This window comes from Trachypithecus francoisi, unplaced genomic scaffold (genome assembly GCF_009764315.1).
Source record: "Trachypithecus francoisi isolate TF-2019V2 unplaced genomic scaffold, Tfra_2.0 Contig01474, whole genome shotgun sequence".
Lineage (NCBI taxonomy): Eukaryota > Metazoa > Chordata > Mammalia > Primates > Cercopithecidae > Trachypithecus > Trachypithecus francoisi.
In genome coordinates this window covers 14,900,478-14,919,064 of record NW_022681435.1, presented here as the reverse complement: position 1 = coordinate 14,919,064, position 18,587 = coordinate 14,900,478, and the positions used below count along the sequence as shown (strand labels likewise).

Below are 18,587 nucleotides of genomic sequence, written 5' to 3'. Positions count from 1 at the left end.
GTGATGAAGGTTATACAGTTTCTAAGAGTCTTTGATAATAACTCATTTCTCAAGCATATATTAAATCATTGCCGTAGTGGGAAGCAAGTGCCATCAGACTCAGTCCAGCAAATCTGTGTGTACAGAATTTTTGAACTAAAGTAATTTGAACTGTTATGACTTAGTCTGCTCTGTGTTTGGAATTATACCAAAAATGTCTTGATGCATAGAGTTAACTAATACCATAACCAAATAATATAAAAAATTATGTCCAGTGTAAATCCAGATAGGTGTTTTAGCTTCTCTTTTTGTACATACCTCTTCAAAATGAGTGCTAAAAGTATTTTGCATTTGGAAGTTAAAATATGACATAAAATTACCTGTAGTGGCATGCTGATCTTTATTATGAACCACTGAAATTCTGTTACTCTCCAAACTAAGTGTGACATCATTTTATGATAAAGATCACATTTTAGCCCTCTTTCTTGTGTAAGTTTGGAATGACATTTGGCCAATAACATTCTGACATCTTGTTCATAGATTGTAGTTAAAATTTAATTTTACCTTTCTAGATTATAAACTCTGTTTGGTCAGTGACTGTTTCAAGGCTTCTCAACCTCGCATTATGGACATTTTGGGGCTGGATAGTACGGTGGGTTTGTTTGTTTGTTTGTTTTTGGTGCAGGGGAAGTCAGTGACTATGTTTCAAGGTTTATCAGCCTTGCACTATTGACATTTTGGGCCAGATAATTCTATGGGGTTTTTGTTGGGAGTTGGATGGGAGGAGGAATCCTGTGCATTGCAGGATGTTTAGGAGCATCCCTCACCTCTACCCACTAGATACCAGTTGTGTTCTCTCCCAACTTCTTCCTTCCCCTTACTCACTGTTTTTGACAAAATGTCTTCAGTTGATGGTAAACCACTGCCATATTTTATACCCTTTTCTTGCTAGACACATAGTGACATTCAGTAAATACTAAAACAGGTAGTATCTTTGAGCTAAAAAGGACTTTAGAGGTTGAGTAACTTCTCACTCCTTTCACCCTTTCCCGTTTTATAGATCAAATAACAAGGCAACTGGAAATGAAATGACAGTAATTTCACACACCAAAGTTAGAAACAGAATTAGGCCTAGTATCCAAGCTCACCGTGATTCACATTCATACTTACCTCTAGCATCAAACTGTTACATTTCAAGAAGAAGATAGAAATGAAGCAGAAGACTTCATGCTGAATCTTGTTTTATAAACATATAAAATCGTAAAACTTCAAAGGTATAACTCTTGTTGCAAATGGACTCTTCAATTTATGAGAGAATTGAGCTCAGATTTCTATATAAACTATTTTTCTCTAATATGAAAAAGTGAAGAATAAAAAATTTAAAGTCAATTAGACCACGTTTCAATCACAGCCCTGCTGCCTGCGCAATGTTTGCTGTCAAACAAGTTACCGAATCTTCCTATTTTAGTTTCTTAATCTGAATTAGCTCTATTTTTTTCTTCCTCACAAAATTGTTTTCTCTCAAACAAGTTATCGAATCTTCCTGTTTTACTTTCTTAATCTGAATTGCCACTATTTTTTCCTCCTCAAAAAATTGTTTCGAGGTGCAATTTTAAAATATTAATGCCAGTTAGAAAATATTCTGCACATTAATTTTATTAATACTATGTGTGCATTGTGTCCAGCAGCTAATTAACGAGGTCAGGATCAAGAGTAGGAAGGAAAAGGATCTAGCATTTAAGAGTCTTCTATGTGCCAGACTCAAATTGTGTTCCATCTATTTTTTTCATTTTAAAATCCCAACCTGTAGCCCTGCAAGATGAGTAGTAGTCTCAGAAGGGGAATCAGAGAAGTATAAAAAAAATCCAGAGTTACATAGACAATAAATAAAGTTGGAATTCTAACCAGGGACATTATGTGTTTGTAACTCCCGCTTTGCTTTATTTAATTTAATTAAATTAATTAATTAATTTTTTTTGAGGCGGAGTCTTGCTGTGTCACCCAGGCTGGAGTGCAGTGGTGCGATCTCTGCTCACTGCAAGCTCCACCTCCCAACTTCACACCATTCTCCTGCCTCAGCCTCCCAAGTAGCTGGGACTACAGGTGCCCGCCACTACACCCGGCTAATTTTTTGTAGTTTTAGTAGAGATGGGGTATCACTGTGTTAGCCAGGATGGTCTCGATCTCCTGACCTCGTGATCTGCCTGCCTCGGCCTCCCAGAGGCTTTTTAAAAATATTATACTGCCATTTCCCTTTAGAGAAATCTGAGGCTGAAGATTTATAGAAGTTACTATCAATTAAAATTAGGTCAGAAGTGAAGGTTAATGTTCATGGTCAAGAAGCCAAAGGCTGTGAGCTGGGTGATAGATCTCCATTGTCTTGACGTGAATACTGAGGTCAAGGAAATGATGTGATCGGGTTAAGTGTGGAGCTAGGATTTTTCTCTCTGAGGATTATGAGATCCACAATATCAGGCTATGAAGCACGACCAGTATGTTTTCTCATTGATTGCATACTTTATTTTCTTTATTTGATTTGTGTATAAATACATTTTGATTTAAATGAGTTTTAGTTGAAGGTAATAAGGGATTTTATTTCCCTGTCTTCTTAATTTGGGATATTTCCCTGTCTTCTTAATTTGGAAAGGAATCATTAAGAATATTCATTATTCACATAATCTCTCCAAAGTAGTTTCTGTGTTTTTGCTGGGAAGAAGGCAATCTCCATACCCACAGTCTCCAATTAGAACATACTTGACAGAATGAAGTCCTAGATTACAGATGGGCACAAATAAATTACACTCTTGCTGTGAGTTTGCGTGTCTGTTCAGAAGCAGGACCTGTATCTTCAGAACTTGAGTTCTTAATTATCACCTCTGCTGTCTATGCTACCTCTAAGGAAAATACGTATTGGCCACTGTCCAGGTCTCTCTATTTGCCTATCTCCATATGTTTAAGGGAGAAACTAGAGTTGACAAAGGAAGGAAAAATTTTAGATATTATTTTGTCACAAATCGACTGCCCTTATTCTTGTGAATTGAATTGGTGAGTTGATGAGAAACCAAAGACGGGTGAAGATTACTAAAGTGATTGTTAAACTGGAATTCAGATGCAGTAGGTTCCTTACCCAAATGTGATAGCAAAATACCCTGGAAATAAAGAAAATTACAAAGGGAAAGATTATGTGAATAATACAGTGTACTTTTCATATACTAGGGTATAGTTTTGTAAATATCTTTATGGTATAATGTGTGTTAACTGAGAATATTTTTTCTTTCCTGTCCTGGTGTTGTTTTGTCTGTAAAGTAGTGTTGCATTAATTTGGTATGTGATTTCTCTACTTTTTAACTTCTTATTTCCTTTTTGATATTCGCTTGTTTTTGTTACTTTCTCCTTTCCCCTCAAAAGATGCTATTGTAGCATCCATTCTCATTTTAATTCATGTGAGGATTTCAGAATAATCTTTGAGATAATTAAAATTACTCTAGGTTATCACAAAAGCAGAAACTCCTAAAACAAAGTTGCTTTTCAATCCTGTGTTGAACATAGTAATTAATTTTGCAAATACAAGTTATGGTTTTAAAATTAGAATACACTGCAGTTCTTTGAAAACTCAAAAAACACTAAAGGAAGAGATGGGCTTTTTTTTTTTTTTTTTTGAGAGGAGTAAATAAGACCTAGAAGAAGTATTTGTCTTGGACATGAAGTCAAATGAGAAGTACTTATGTATTTTTATTTTTTTAAACCAGAATATCTTTTAAAATAAGTATTTTATAGATTTTTAACTATTCTTTTGACATGCATTTCTTATTTTGTCATAGTATTTTGTGCAGGTCACAGATTGGATTATTAAGTAATTGTTTTGTATGAGAATGTCCTGTTTTTTTCTTTTGTGTGAGTTTATATTCTTAAGACTTAAAAACAACGTATCTATATGGGTTGTGTAAATATTTCTATATTTTTAAAGTAAAAGGCTCATTTGTTACCTAGTTTCTCATATTTAAAAAAAATTTAGAATGCTTTATTCTTTTTCTTATCAAGGCATTGCTTCAGAGTTTGGAGTTCGAGGTTATCCAACAATTAAGCTGTAAGTTGAGTGTTGTATGTTTATATGTGTATTTTTATTAGTTCACTCTACTTAGATTCCTTGGACGATTGAAGATTGGGGTTTGGCCATTCTTTATAAGTGAAGTATGTAATTAAAGGAGAGGGACTGCTTCTTTATGCTTTTCTTCATATTTAAGTCATCATGTTGTTTACGGCTAATTCACATGTTTTGCTTGCTGTGTGATATGCGCTGTGCAGGACAAGGTATACAGTCATAAATTATGAAAGGTCTTTTTCCCTTGAGGAGTTGAAGCGTGGATTGTGAGATAAAAGAAATACAGAGAATCAAAGTTGATTATATTAATTCTAATCTGTAGGTGTTGATCAAGTCTAATAAAGTGTACAAGTTGAAAGAAATGTGGTAATTCTAAAGGACTTGTTTTGTAATCATGACTTCATTGCATTTTCTCATGGTTTTCATTAATCTTATTTTGGTAATGTGGGGAGCTTTGGAATTGTTCTGAAAGTGATTTTTATAATAAAGTAAGTTTAAAAAATATTTTAACAACTCAAATTTTTAAATGTAAAGGATTTCAGTTTATATCTTGGGTTTTATGTTGACCTTTCTCCTTCCCCCACTTTTTAAAAATGTTTGCTTAGCCTCTTTTACTTTTTAAGTTAAGTAAATCATCCTATCTTTTCCTTCTGTTTAATTGTAAGTATTCTATTGTGCTTCCCAATTTTTCCTTTTTAAAATTTTACTTAATTAGACACACAGATTAATTCATTGGTTGGCTTTTGAAGAATTATGTAAGTTTCTAGAAGAACTGTTTTTATGCATCCTTTTACTCTGTAATGTTGGAGCATCAAATAACTGTAATGTTGTATTAACATTTGTTTTGCCTCTTCCAAAATACTCTTATTTCCCTGTCCTTTCATTTACCTTTTGAAAGGGAACATAGTGAGAATTATAGTGCTTTAATTTTCCAAGCTCTTGACCATGAGTGTATCGATTATTTTTCAGCAGGCATAGATACAATGCAGTTATCAAATGCAGAGTAAAATATTTTCATGTAATTTTAATAGAATGCAGCCTCTTTCTTTTGTTTTGTGTTACCGGTCCTCTGACCTACCATATTTTATGTGAGAGCTACTTCTAAAACTTCTCTGCATTTGCTATTTTATATAATATAATTTTATGAAACAGTGGATAATGACTAACATTAAATATTAAAACAGTTAAAACAATCTGGGTTTTAATCTTTTTTTTTTTTTTTTAAGATTAAAAGGGGACTTGGCGTATAATTATAGAGGACCACGAACAAAAGATGATATTATTGAGTTTGCTCACAGGGTATCTGGGTAAGTTATTAGGAAAGGCCTTTACTGTATGTTACTAATATTTGAAAATTAAATATATTTTAATAGACTGTATTGAACAAACATATTTTAAGGACATTCCTAGATAAAATTTATTTGATTATTTACTTATGAGAGAAGATAGGGTTCTACAGCATATCCAAAGAAATGCTTTAAAGAAACAGAGACCATGGTTTGTATTATATACTTGTTAACCTCACGTTTAAATTCATTTTGTCTATAGAAGAATTTTCCTTAGTGATTTTTTAAATACATTTTCCAGATTTTGATTACGTGTAGCAACTCTGTGAATCTTTATTTTATGATAATTTTGCTTTTGGACTGCCTGGTTCAGAGTTTTCAACAAAGCCTTGGGATATTATTGTTCTGAACAGACTTGGGCTTTCATCCATACTCTTTGATACTCGAAAATGTATTTTAGATACAACTAAAATATTTTTCATTATTTATCATGTACTGCTTTCTGCCAGCTGTGAGGTATTCGTGCATTTTATACTTAGCATGTGACATAGTTAAAACCCAAAGATTATTCAAGTTACTGATCCCTAAGGTTTTACTGATAAGGAAACAAATTCCTTTGTAAGCATTTCTTGTTGATTTGAATTTGTCACTGATTTATTTAAATCTACATTTTGATGGGATATAAAGAAAGTCAGTGCTTAGAATTATTTAACATGATCATGTGAAAGTTCTTGAGAATGGTCATCAAGCTGTGTTAATCTTTATTGGCTTTAAAGTATAGGCATTTATGAGTTTAACAGGATATATTATACTGATAGTTTTAAATAGCTTTAATTTAAATTAAAATGGAATGGATTTGTGGTGGTACAATACTGTCTCAAATTATTTGAGAAAATTCACAGGATTAGGAGTGATCTTTACATATTAAATTTGTGGTGCTTACTGATGTAATTTTCACTGTATTTTTCTCATTGACCATGTTTCATTTTATTTCCTTTGTGAATAAATAAATTTTGAAATAACTTTGTGTTGTATGAAGGGAGTACCAGTGGGAGGTACTGAATCCTCCCAGGATTTATATTAGTCACTATGTTTGGGAAATTTTTATATTGGCTTGTGTTCTGCTCTTTTTATAAATGTGGTAGAGTGAAAATTATATATTATAATATATACACCATATGTAAGAGATGACTACCTCTTCTTAGTTTTTTAATGATATTTTATAATTGAAGTGCTTTATAATAACCTATGATGTAATTCATTTCTCAATCTATTTGCTTTGAAAAATGCTTGTATAATAACATTTTTTGTTTTCATGAGGTTCTTATGTAATGTTATGACTGTCATTTTCCATTTTATTTTTTCTGAAAATGATTAATGATACGCTTTTTATACTTTTGGATTTTAACCTCCGTAGGGTACTTAAAAAGTGTATACCATTTAAATTGACAGAGTAAGATATAAATATTCTCAATAAAGTACTATATATTCCTGAGATGGTATTTCACAGTGTTTTTTGTAAATGATGTTTTAAAAGGGAGAAAAAAATAATTCTCTTGGGATTTGTTTTGTTTTAGGCTGAGGATTGTAAATGGGCAATAGTTGTCTCTTTGCCTATCAAAATACTGGTAATGATGGTACTCTCTGAAGGGATGTTTTGACACTTATTTTGAAATCGATAGATTAAATTGTGGATACTATGTTAATCTTTTATATGTATGTGCAATAGTAGTCATAGACCACAGTTTTGTTAGATTCATGTGGATTTTGTGATATACTTAAAATGCAATTGTTATTACTAAAAATAACTTGAGACATGATTAGTTATAGTATAAATAGGAGTAAATTATGTACTTCAGTTTATAATTCAAGTTTGTTTTTTGTTTTGTTGTGCAACAGGGCTCTAATTCGACCACTTCCAAGTCAACAAATGTTTGAACATATGCAGAAGAGACACCGTGTATTTTTTGTTTATATAGGTGGAGAATCACCTTTGAAAGTAAGACTTTTTTTATTCCTCAGAAACAGATGTATTGTAATTTAATTTACTGTGTAATCAAGACTTCACTAGAAACTCAGAACTTATTCTGCTCTTACTAGAAATATTTTCATTCGGTCTAAGTACTTCTTATAATAAAAATACTTCCTTGTATACCCTCTGTCATGTTTGTCTATATGAAATAGAAGCGTGTAAAAAGCGAGTAGATGTTGCCTGCCTTAGTATTTTTTTCTATTATTAACCGGGTTAAGTCTTGTACTGCTTTTTCAAATTCTGACTCTTGGAGACTGCAGACTTTGTATGTGTATACACACATATCATCCTATAATCATCACCACCATCATTTTGTTTGTCTAATTTATAATTAAATGAATACCTACAAATTGAACTTATGTTATATTCAATGAACTTTATTTGAAGAAAGATAAAAGCTCTTATTACGTTGGCTTTGCCTTAGAAACAGTTTTATTTGCTTATATTTCTTCTTTTCACCTAAAAGGATGTAAGGTAGCAAATTACAGTGGTGACTCTTACTATATAAGGTAACTCTCATTGTTTAATGAGGAATGAATTTTGACCTTTAACATTTTTCAATGACTGTTTTTGTTTGTATCTTCATAGGAGAAATACATAGATGCTGCTTCAGAATTGATTGTATATACGTACTTCTTTTCTGCCTCAGAAGAAGTGGTTCCTGAGGTAATATTTAAAATTTGATTTTAATGACATAATTTTATTTATTAAATTATTACTTGATTTAATAAATAAAATTTATCATTTCTTGATTAAATTATTGATTTTAATATCAGATTTATTTACTGTGATGTGTGTAGAAAGAGTAAACATGCTGATTCTTTACTACTGGTATTAGATTTCTTTTTATTAATAAACAAATACCATCAGATTCATAGCATTTAGGGATTTACATTGGTGCTTCTTTCTTTTTAAAATAAAAGCAGTGATGACAAGTGATACCTCAAACTCCTAAATTGGCTTACAAGTGGTGGATTATTGTGTGTGTGTGTGGCAAATACTGTGATTTTTGGGTCCTCAAACTGAGATAGTGGTCCTCACTAAACTAGTCGATAAACAGGATATCATAAGTGCCATGAAAAAAAATTAAAGGCTAGGTGCAGTGCCTCATGCCTGTAATCCCAGCACTTTGGGAGGCCTAGACGGGTGGGTCACCTGAGGTCAGGAGCTCGAGACCAGCCTGACCAACATGATAAAATCCTGTCTCTACTGACAATACAAAAATTAGCCGGTCATGGTGGCACGCATCTGTAGTCCTAGTTGCTTGGGAGGCTGAGACAGGAGAATCACTTGAACCTGGGAGGTGGAGGTTGCAGTGAGATAAGATTGAACCACTGTACTCCAGTCTGGGTGACAAAGCGAGACTCCATCTCAAAAAAATAATAATTAAGGCTGGGCCTGGTGGCTTAACGCTTGTAATCCCAGCACTTTGAGAGGCCGAGGTGGGCGGGTCACAAGGTCAGGAGTACAAGACCAGCCAGGCCAACATGGTGAAGCCCCATCTGTACTAAAAATACAAAAATTAGCCAGGCGTGGTGGCGTAGGCCTATAATCCCAGCTGCTCAGGAGTCTGAGGCAGGAGAATTGCTTGAACCCGGGACGCAGAGGTTGCGTTGAACTGAGATCGCGCCACTGCACTCCAGCCTGGGTGACAGAGTGAGACTCCATCTCAAATAATAATAATAATAATAATTTTTTAAAAATTTAAAACAGTGTAGTAGTTGGGGCAAATAGGAGTGGGATGGGTGCTGTAGGTTGATTGGTCAAGAAATGTTTGTCTCAAGAACATACTTGAAATGAGACTTTTATATGATATGAAGGAGCCGTGCAAAGATCTGTGGATACAATACTCCAGAAACAAGGAACAGATAACAGATGTCCAAGATGAGAACACACCTGACATGATACGGAACAAAACAGTAGGCCAATGTGACTGTAGTGCATACAGTGCGATGGGAAGTAGGTAGAGAGCAGTGTAGGCTTTGTAAGTCATGGCAGTGCATGTGAGGAGGTTGAAGTTTGTGACGAACATGGACTGATGTTCTTGTTTTAGGACATTACTCTGTGTTAAGTGCAGAGTGCATTAAATAGGTATGAGAGTAGGTCCACAGATACCAATTGAACTTTTGCAGTAATCTCGGAAATTTGGGCTTGATGGTTAGTGAGAGTTGGGAAGAAGTGAAAGGATTGTTGTGTTTAGAAGATAGAATTGTCAGAGCTTGCTGATCTGGAAGAATAGGAAGGAATCAAGGGTGACTCTTAGATGTTTTGGTTTGAACAATTGAGTAGATGGTGGTATTTTATGAGCTTGAGGAATATTGGAGAATGAAGAGGTTGAAAACATGGAGAGTGAAAAGTGCTTTGAATTATTCATTTTAATTTGATTCAGAATGTCATATTGGGAATCTAAATATAAGCATCAAATAAGCAGTTGGACATAGGGGTCTAGAGTTAAGTCAAGGCTGTGTAAAGAACCTTCCTAGACATGGGAAGCAATTTTTTAAGGAAATAAGTAGGCACAGAACCTGAGGTCAGCAAAGGAAAATGAGAAAAAATAGTAAATTAGGAAAAAGAGATGAGTTGGAAGCCAAGATGAAGTGTTTTAAAAGGAGTTAACAGTTTGTGTGAGAATTTTGCAAAGTGATCAAGAAAATAATGAGAGGAAAATAACCACAATATGTGCCCACATGGAGGTTGTTGGTGGTTTTCAGAGGAGTAGTGGGGACCAAAACCTTATTGGTGTTTGAGAGACACTGATGGCAAGCAAGAAAGTGGAGATCGCAAGTGTAGACTTCTCTTTAGGAAACTTTTAATGAGTAGGGGACCTTAGGAATTTGGCAATAACTCAGGGGAAACATGAAAGAAGTCAAGGGAGTTTTTCTTTTGAGTCAATATAAATTATAAAAAAAATTGAAATATTTTTCTTTTCACAAAGGTAAGTCAGACATTTCATTTCTTTTAAATGTTTTAATGTTTAAGTATTTTAAGATTGCAGACTTGCCTAAGTAGGTGTTTAATGCTTCCTGCAATATATGTAGGTGTTTATCTTATGTACCCCGCAATGATTTTCGACTCCTGGAGGAACCTCAGTTTCTGGACAACCTAAACCCATTTTGGTTTGCCGAGTATTTTATGCATATGCATTTACTTTTGAAGGGGAGGGTAATGTCACGAGATCCTTAGGTTGTTGCTTCACCACCAGAAACCTCTGTGGCCACCAGTGCCTCTGCTTGGGTTTTGCTTGCACCCACTGGGCTTATTCCGCCCACTCAGCCTGGCAGGCTGCACTTGGCTCATGCTACAGGCCCAGATCCCATGCCTGCCAAGGACGAGCCACGCATGGAGCAGCAAGGGGTATGTGAGTGAGCAAGTGTGGGATCTGGCCACTGCACACAGCCAGGCGTGCTGGCTGCCACAGGGAAGGCAGCTCCAGGCACCTGCTGCATGTGAGGCTGTGGCTGGACTAGATGTGCTGCAAGTGGCTTCCACTGCTGCAAGAAACAGCATCTGGACAAGGGGAATGCAGTGGCACCTGAAAGCTCAGAAAACACCAAGAACTGCAGAGCCCTGAAGAGGGTGTTAACAGTGTGTCGCAGCCCTGACTTGGGGTGCCCCAAGGTCTGGGCTCCCAGGAGGGTCACAGCTCTCCTCTCCTTTTTGTCACCTGCAGCATGGTGACTGGGGGGCATGTTTCAGTCCTGTTTGCATTACGGCTCCTTCAATCCCTCCATTGAGTGGTTCCCAAGTTCTTGTCCCACATCCAGGAAGAATGAGGCACATGGACAACTGGAGGTTGAGCAAGGTGGAGAGGAGCTTCATTGAGCAACAGAATAGCTCTCAGGAGACCCGAGTAGGTAGCTCCTTTCCACAGGCAGGTCATCTGGACAAGTCTGTGTCTGGCTTAGTCTGGGGTTTTTATGTGCTCAGAATTGAGGAGGTGCATGCTGAGTGGTCCATGGGTGGCCACAGTCAGGCCTAGAAAAGGCACTATCCAGTTGGCTATATGGTCATCAATGAAGTTCTTACTCCAGACCGTGGACTCCACCCAGAACTGGTAGCCTGGCCCCCAGGCTTCAGGCCCTCCTTGGCCGGAAGTTGGGATTTTACTGGGGACCCACTCCTTCCTGGCTAGGAACCTGTCTGACTCCCGCCATCATCATTATACCGTCTATGGCACCCAGGCTGTTCATGCCGAGGAGTGCCTGCAGGTTGTGCTGAGCCAGCCTCCCTCCCACGCTTGTCGATGTCCAAAGTCTGGAGGAAGCCCAGGCACTGGTGGGAGCTGGCGTGTCAGTGCCGCCCTGAGCACACACACCCGGCTAAGTTGCGACAACACTCGGGCTCGGCCACAACTTTGTTCCAAAATCAGAGCAGTCACTGGGAGCAGGAAGAGGCCAGGGAGCAGGAGCAGGCATTTTTGAACCTGCAGGAGTTGGGGGGTGGGGTGGCTGCTTTCTGGGTCCCAGAGAGCTCAGGGATGCCAGGGTCCAAAACCACTGCTGAGCAGCTTCAGCTACACCCGGGAGCATGGGGCTCCCGCCCCACAAACTTGGTAGCGGGTAGGACTCTCCCGCCTGTTCCCGGCCCCCACTGGCTCCACAGAGCATGCAGCCGCTGCTGCACCTCCCCTGCTGCAGCCGGCATTCCCGCAGCAGCTGCTCCAGACGGGCTGTCACTGCCTTGAGTAAGATGAGGAAAAGAGGCCACACTTGCCATCAGAATCTCCGACAGGGTTCCCAGAAGGTTACAAACCACTGTTCTGGAATGCCCTGATGTAACATAAAGGCTTAAAATGTACTAGAATCTGAACTTCTTACACATTTTTGTCTCCTAAGTCCACTGAACCAATTTTTGTATGAGAGATGAGAATGTATGCTAGGTCCTCATCTACAAAGCTTTGCAAGCAGTTGGCACTTGGAGTGCACCAGAGGATTTGCTGTGTTCTAGGCCCTGGCACCATTTGACACCATCTTAATCCTCAGATAACAATGAGGTGTCTTAGGCCAAAATCCCTAGAACCCAGAGAGCCTGGGTAGGCATATATATAGCATCTGTTATGTAAGCATATTTAGTATTTGTGCATTACTTCTATTATTTTTTTTAATTGGCCTTCTCAACTAGTTTGTTTAGTCATTCTTTATTCCTGAAGATGTTAATATCTGTCATCTCCCTTTTTTAGTTTTAAGGATGTATTTGGAAAAGTCTGCTGGGGGAAATAATAGTTAGTTCAGAGAAATATGAGTTTTACTCCCATAGATGATTCTCAAATAAGGGCAAAGCCCTTAATTTTGTGGTCTTCCCATACTTTGAATATTAATGTTTTGTCCTTCAGAGCTTCATTAGCCTTGCAACTGGTATTTATGAAAACCCCAGGAGATGCAGTAAGGGGGTACAAGGATGAATTTAGACAGTTTCTGACTTCAGAATACTTACAGATGAATGAAGGAGATGGGCATGCAGACTATAACAGTAATAGAAGATAGTTGAAGAAAACACGGGAGAGGAAGAGAGCTTCAGAGTATGTGAGACTAGATGGCTGGAACATTTGAGACTGTATCATTTGTGTTCTAGTAAGAGCCATTCAGGGATGTTGATGAAAGAGGGAGGTGCTGAATGCTGAAAAATACTTCCTAAGCATCTGTGTGGATGAGTTGCCAAGAGCAGGTGAATGGAGCATGCTTGACTTAAGAGCTCTTGCACTGCCCTTAAAATTGTTATTTTCATAGTGCTATATCATTTTTTAATAGTAATGTAACCAAATCATTCTGTATTATTTTCTGTCTCCTGAGATGTGTCTCCCTCCCCTTTTGATTTTTGCAGGACAACTGTCTTTATTTTTATTTTATTGTTATTTTTCTTCATTATCCACTCATTTACTTACTTATTTGCCATTATTTTCAGTATTACCATGCTCATGTAATAATTCTTTGTGGTTTACTCAAATTATTTGTCTTCTGATCTGATATTTGTTTTCTAGTATAATTTTACTCTCGAAATAAGTACAACTCAGGTGTAAGCAGCCGGTACTTTCTGAATGAATCCCTTATTACTACTGTAAGTGGCTTATAAAGCAGTTTACACTTTAAGCAGTGCTCTCAGTTATGGTATGTGACATAACTCTCATAATTGTTCTGTGAGGTAGGCAGTCTCAGTGTCTTTATTCCACAGATGAGGAAGCGGACTCCCCTAGGTAAAGTGGCTCGTTATCACACAGCCAGTGAGTGGTGGGGAAGGACTTAAACCTAAATAGGCTGATTGATGTTTAAGTCTGTTATCAGTTAAAAATAATCCACAGTTTTGACTATAGCAAACAGGACATTGTACCAGGGGATATATAAAAAGATTCATATATACTCCTCAGATGGGTTTGGGATTGACTGTACTCTTTGTGACATTCTTTTTTGTTATTTTTACGTGTGTTTGTGTTTTCTGGTATCTCAAGACTTTTGAAAGTATAGTTACTAATTAGAATTTTTTAGTGATAAAAGTTATTTAAACTTCTGGTTTTTTGCAGTATGTGACACTAAAAGAGATGCCGGCTGTGCTTGTGTTCAAAGACGAAACTTACTTTGTTTATGACGGTAAGTTCCAAGTCTTTAACTCATGTAAAACATTTTAAAATTAAAATGTCTATTATACGACTTCGGTGGAAAGATTTTGTAAATGCTTCTACTGTTTAATGAGAATAACAGTTCTCATTACTTAAGACTGATGTTTTGGGGTTTTTCACCCTTCAACTTTTAGTTGTTATTTTTTTTCCGAGCTTTACCTACACAACATTTCTTTTTGTTGTTGTTTGTTAAATTGTATGTTTTTTTGAGGAATAAATTCTATGTGATTTTTATACATTACTTTAAAATGTTCAGAATTAATTTTTTTGAAGTAACGTTTCAGATACAGAAAAAGACTTGAAGAAGTAACACATGTTCACTAGTGTTGAAGCCCCTGTGCATCCCTCCCTAGCGACATTTCCCCTTAGCTGGTAGAAATAACCGCTTGCCTACTCTTCAACATTTCTTCACTCAAGCAAATACTTGGTCTACTTTTAAAATATTTTAATTGTAATATCAAACATACATCACAGTAAAGAGAACGGTAAAGCCCTGCATACCCATCACCGAAGTTAAACACTTACCAAGATCTTTGCCCATCATGACATTTGCGCCAACTTCAACTTTGAATTTGTTGAAGTACTTTAAAGCAAATTGTAGTGGCATTTCATCACCATGGGCTTTATATTACGCATCTCTTTACAAAATGTAGGCTTTTTATTTGCAGATAAACCACATGCAGCTACAACAACTAACATCATTCCTTGGTATTTTGAAATGCCTACTTTCATGTTTTCCAGACTGTGCTCTGAGATACCCCAGGGCAGTGCAGCAAAATCCCAGGGGCTACAGGGGATATTTTAACTTTCAAGGGAAACAGTGAAACTCGACATCTGTAGGACACCACAAAGCCACTCAAAAGCAAGAGTGAGTGCAGTCTCAGCTGATCGCATTCTTGCTAGCGTTCTAAATTCTAATTCAATAAAATTTAAAATCCAGTTTCTTGTTCTCACTAGCCGCATTTCAATGCTCGGTGGGCTCCTGTGGCTTGTGGTTACCATGTTTGAGGCCAGATAGGGAACACCCATTCATTCAGAAATATACTAGAATGTGGTTTTCTTACTGGATTCTATGTGACAGAAAGGAAACTAGGACTAGATGAAAGCAGTAAACTTTGAATTGCTGAAATAATTCAAATGAGTAGAAGACTTTTCAATAAAAGGAACAATTTATTTTATTATAAATAGCATTTTAATCGTTTTGACAGTCATGTTATAAGACTACATTTCTAATCTTTATTGTCTTTAAATAAATGTGAGAGCTGAATTTTATTTGTTTCTATAGATGATGGCTACCCATTTATGCTATCATATAAAAGGTACTATCTACATACTTAAGTTGACATTTTCATTTTATTTACAAAGTAATCTGTGAGGTAGGTAATAAGGCAGATAGATGAATACCCCAGGATTACAAAGGATATAGCTAAGAATGTTAGATAAGGAGACAGACCTGTGATTAAATAGCAGGTTTATCATATGCTTATTAAGCCATCCATTAATTGGATGTTTATTGAATGTCTGTATTAGACATTGGGCTTAAAAAAGAACTTCAGAGAAACTTGCGTGTATGAAAATATAAGAAGGAACATAATTTATAGCCACACCTAGTCTATTCACCTGCTGTTTGCTTGCAGTACGCCTCATATGATAAGCACTTAATATATGTGATCTTATATTTGATCTTTACAACAGTCCCTTGAAATCAGTATTCTTAGCATTTTACAGATAAAGAAACAGGATTAAAGAGATTTTTTTTCCAGTTTAAAATACTTAATCAATGGTATCAAAATTCCGTCTTCAAATCTCTTGTTCTACTATGAGTTTATTAGCAGTTCAGAGAGGCACTTTGTTTCTTCCTTTTTAGAACAAAACAAGACCTGATCATATCTGTTTAAATATAAACAGATATTTAAATATAAACAGATACCAGGTTTTTGAACCTGCCTAGGAAAGCATCCCCTTGTTATAGCTCCATGTTTCAGATACGTTCTCCCATGCTTAAGAAAGACAGGAATATAATATGTTAAGTTTCTATAGGTATCGTAAAGATCGCATTTTTCTAACCTGCAGTAGTATTTAGAACCTGCCTGAAACATTCAGACAAAGCAGAGCCTTTACTTTGAATCCTTATTTTAGATATTTAATGGTTGCTAATGTTTAGAAGCATTGGAATAGGGACTCAGGAGGATATTTTCTTTCTTATATATATAATTTTAGCTTTTAGATTCAGAGGCTACATGTGCAGGTTTGTTACATTTGTATATTGGATGATGATGAGGTTTAGGGTACAATGATCCCATCACCCAGGTAATGAACATAGTACCCAATAGGTAGTTTTTTAGCCCTTGTCCTCCTCCCCATCTCCCAAGTATCTGTTGTTCCCATCTTTATGTCCATATAGTACCCAGTGTTTACCGCCTACTTCTAAATGAGAACATGCAGTATTTGAGATGGTTTATTTTCAAATGAAATTCAAATTGATCACTGTATGCAATCTCGTAGAAAATTTGCTTTTAGCATGGAGTGGATGTTGTGGCCCAGTAGTCAATTTCTAGTTTTATGTTTATTTTCCTAATTTGTAAATTTAAATCCATAAATACTTTAAGATTTGCATTGTATCACTTATTTTTTGGGTTTGATAACTTGAAAATGTTTTGTTTAGCATTGTAAGAAAAAGCATATCTTTCCAGAAGTCATTAAAATCCAATCTTCAACCGGATGTATTGGTAGGCTTTTACAGACGTTTGCTTTACATCACCTTTTTTATGCAATTGTAATAATTTTGAACAATTACTTAAGAATTATATTTCTAATCAGGATATAATATTTATCTTAGATATTATATTTCCTACGTGCTTAGCAGAGGAATTATTTTATATTGGAAAAAAGCTAAGGTACTATGATTTTATATGTGTGTTAGTTGTACCTTTGAGAAAGAGCTGTAAACTAGGAAGACTGTCATAAAGAGAGAAGAGCAAAGAAATTGTAATAAAAATTACCTATAGTGCCATGACCCGAGTGTAACCATTGATCCAGGGTCACCATTTAGGAATAACTGACTTCATTTTACCATTCTATGAGTTTATCTTTTCATACTTTTTTTTTTTTACAGAGTTACAGTTACACTGTTATATATTGTATTATAACCTGTATTGTTTTGTAATCAGTTATGTTTTTTTGAAAATTTATAAATCTTTCTCGACATGTACCAAAATTTGTTTAAATTATTTCCAATTTAGGATCTTTTGATTATTTCCTTTATTTTGAATTATTTGTATGCTATTTTTAATGATGCTATAAATGAAGATTGCTTTGTGCATTAATCCTTCTGTACATTTGCTCGTACGCTTGCAATAAATTCCTAAAAATAATATTTATGGACGTATGATTCTCTGTCAGGCATTTTATACCTATTACCAGATTAAAGCTATTATAACTATCTTAAACTCATATTTATACTAGAATTTGTCAACCTTTGTCTTGGTTTTAAGAGTATGAAGATGGTGATCTGTCATCATGGATCAACAGGGAAAGGTTTCAGAATTACCTTGCTATGGATGGCTTCCTCTTATATGAACTTGGAGACACAGGTAACAAGCATATGTACAAGTCTCCATCACGTTACATGATTTTTCTTTGATTGATTATTTAAAATCTTATTTTGTAGGAAATGAATTTAAGCTCTATTTCCTAACTTATTTTTTTATTTTAGATCTGAATGCCAGTTCTTTATGAGAACATAAACTGATATTACCAGAAGATATACCTTTGCATGTGGGTCAGTGATTAAAGCGATGGTTTACTAATAGAACTGATGGTGACAAGGAAAACAAAAAACCTGGGTAATAAGAGAGTGAGAAAAATAACCAACTAAGAAGCTATACTCAGGAGACTGATTTTGTGATAGGAGTTAAGATAAAACTTAGCACAACCTGTTTATAAGGCCTGCTCTTCCCTGTGAAAGGGAAAAATGTAAATTAAATTTGGCATGGTTTCTTAAAGTTACACTGTTGCAAATGACAGGCAGTGCAAATATAAACACAAATAGAAAAATGAAAGCTATGAGAAGCCGATTATATGGTCTCAGATGCAAACTATGAAAACTATAAGAAGCTAACTGTAAGTTTTAGGAGAAAGTGTTTTATAAATTTATAGCAAATTAGAAATGAGAAATCTTGCCACATTTGTTTCCATTAATAACTTTATGATAAGTAGGATGGGAGTATAGCTTTTGAGTAAAACAATGAGAAAATTTTATTCAAGACTCAGTTTTTTTTAATGTAAGTCATAGGCGTAGGGTTTCTTGTTTATGATCGCCTACTCTTAAATCTAATTAATAAAAATTAGAGACATTCTTACATGTTCTCCTGTTTTTAACATTTTGGGGGATATTTCTGTTCTGTTCCTGAGCTTGCTTTTAATGTTCTGTGTCTAGTGATATTTCTGTCTTTGCTTATCTTTACAGAAGGAGCTATGTATTAGCTCATTATTGGAAGTTCCTGGGGACAGTGTCAAAGACTGTGGTTTTATTTTATTTTATTTTATTTTATTTTATTTTTTTGAAACGGAGTCTTT

The 18,587-nt window shown here is 35.7% G+C and overlaps 1 protein-coding gene across 1 annotated transcript in view; it reads left to right on the top strand.

The window, feature by feature from the left end:
- Positions 1–18,587, top strand: part of TMX3 (thioredoxin related transmembrane protein 3) — a 41,044-nt gene that overhangs the window by 9,462 nt on the left and 12,995 nt on the right. Inside the window, exons 5-10 of the mRNA XM_033175349.1 lie at positions 4,021–4,066; positions 5,308–5,388; positions 7,267–7,366; positions 7,988–8,065; positions 13,914–13,980; positions 17,504–17,602. Coding sequence (XP_033031240.1) covers positions 4,021–4,066; positions 5,308–5,388; positions 7,267–7,366; positions 7,988–8,065; positions 13,914–13,980; positions 17,504–17,602 — 471 coding nt within the window. The remainder of the gene's footprint in view (positions 1–4,020; positions 4,067–5,307; positions 5,389–7,266; positions 7,367–7,987; positions 8,066–13,913; positions 13,981–17,503; positions 17,603–18,587) is intronic.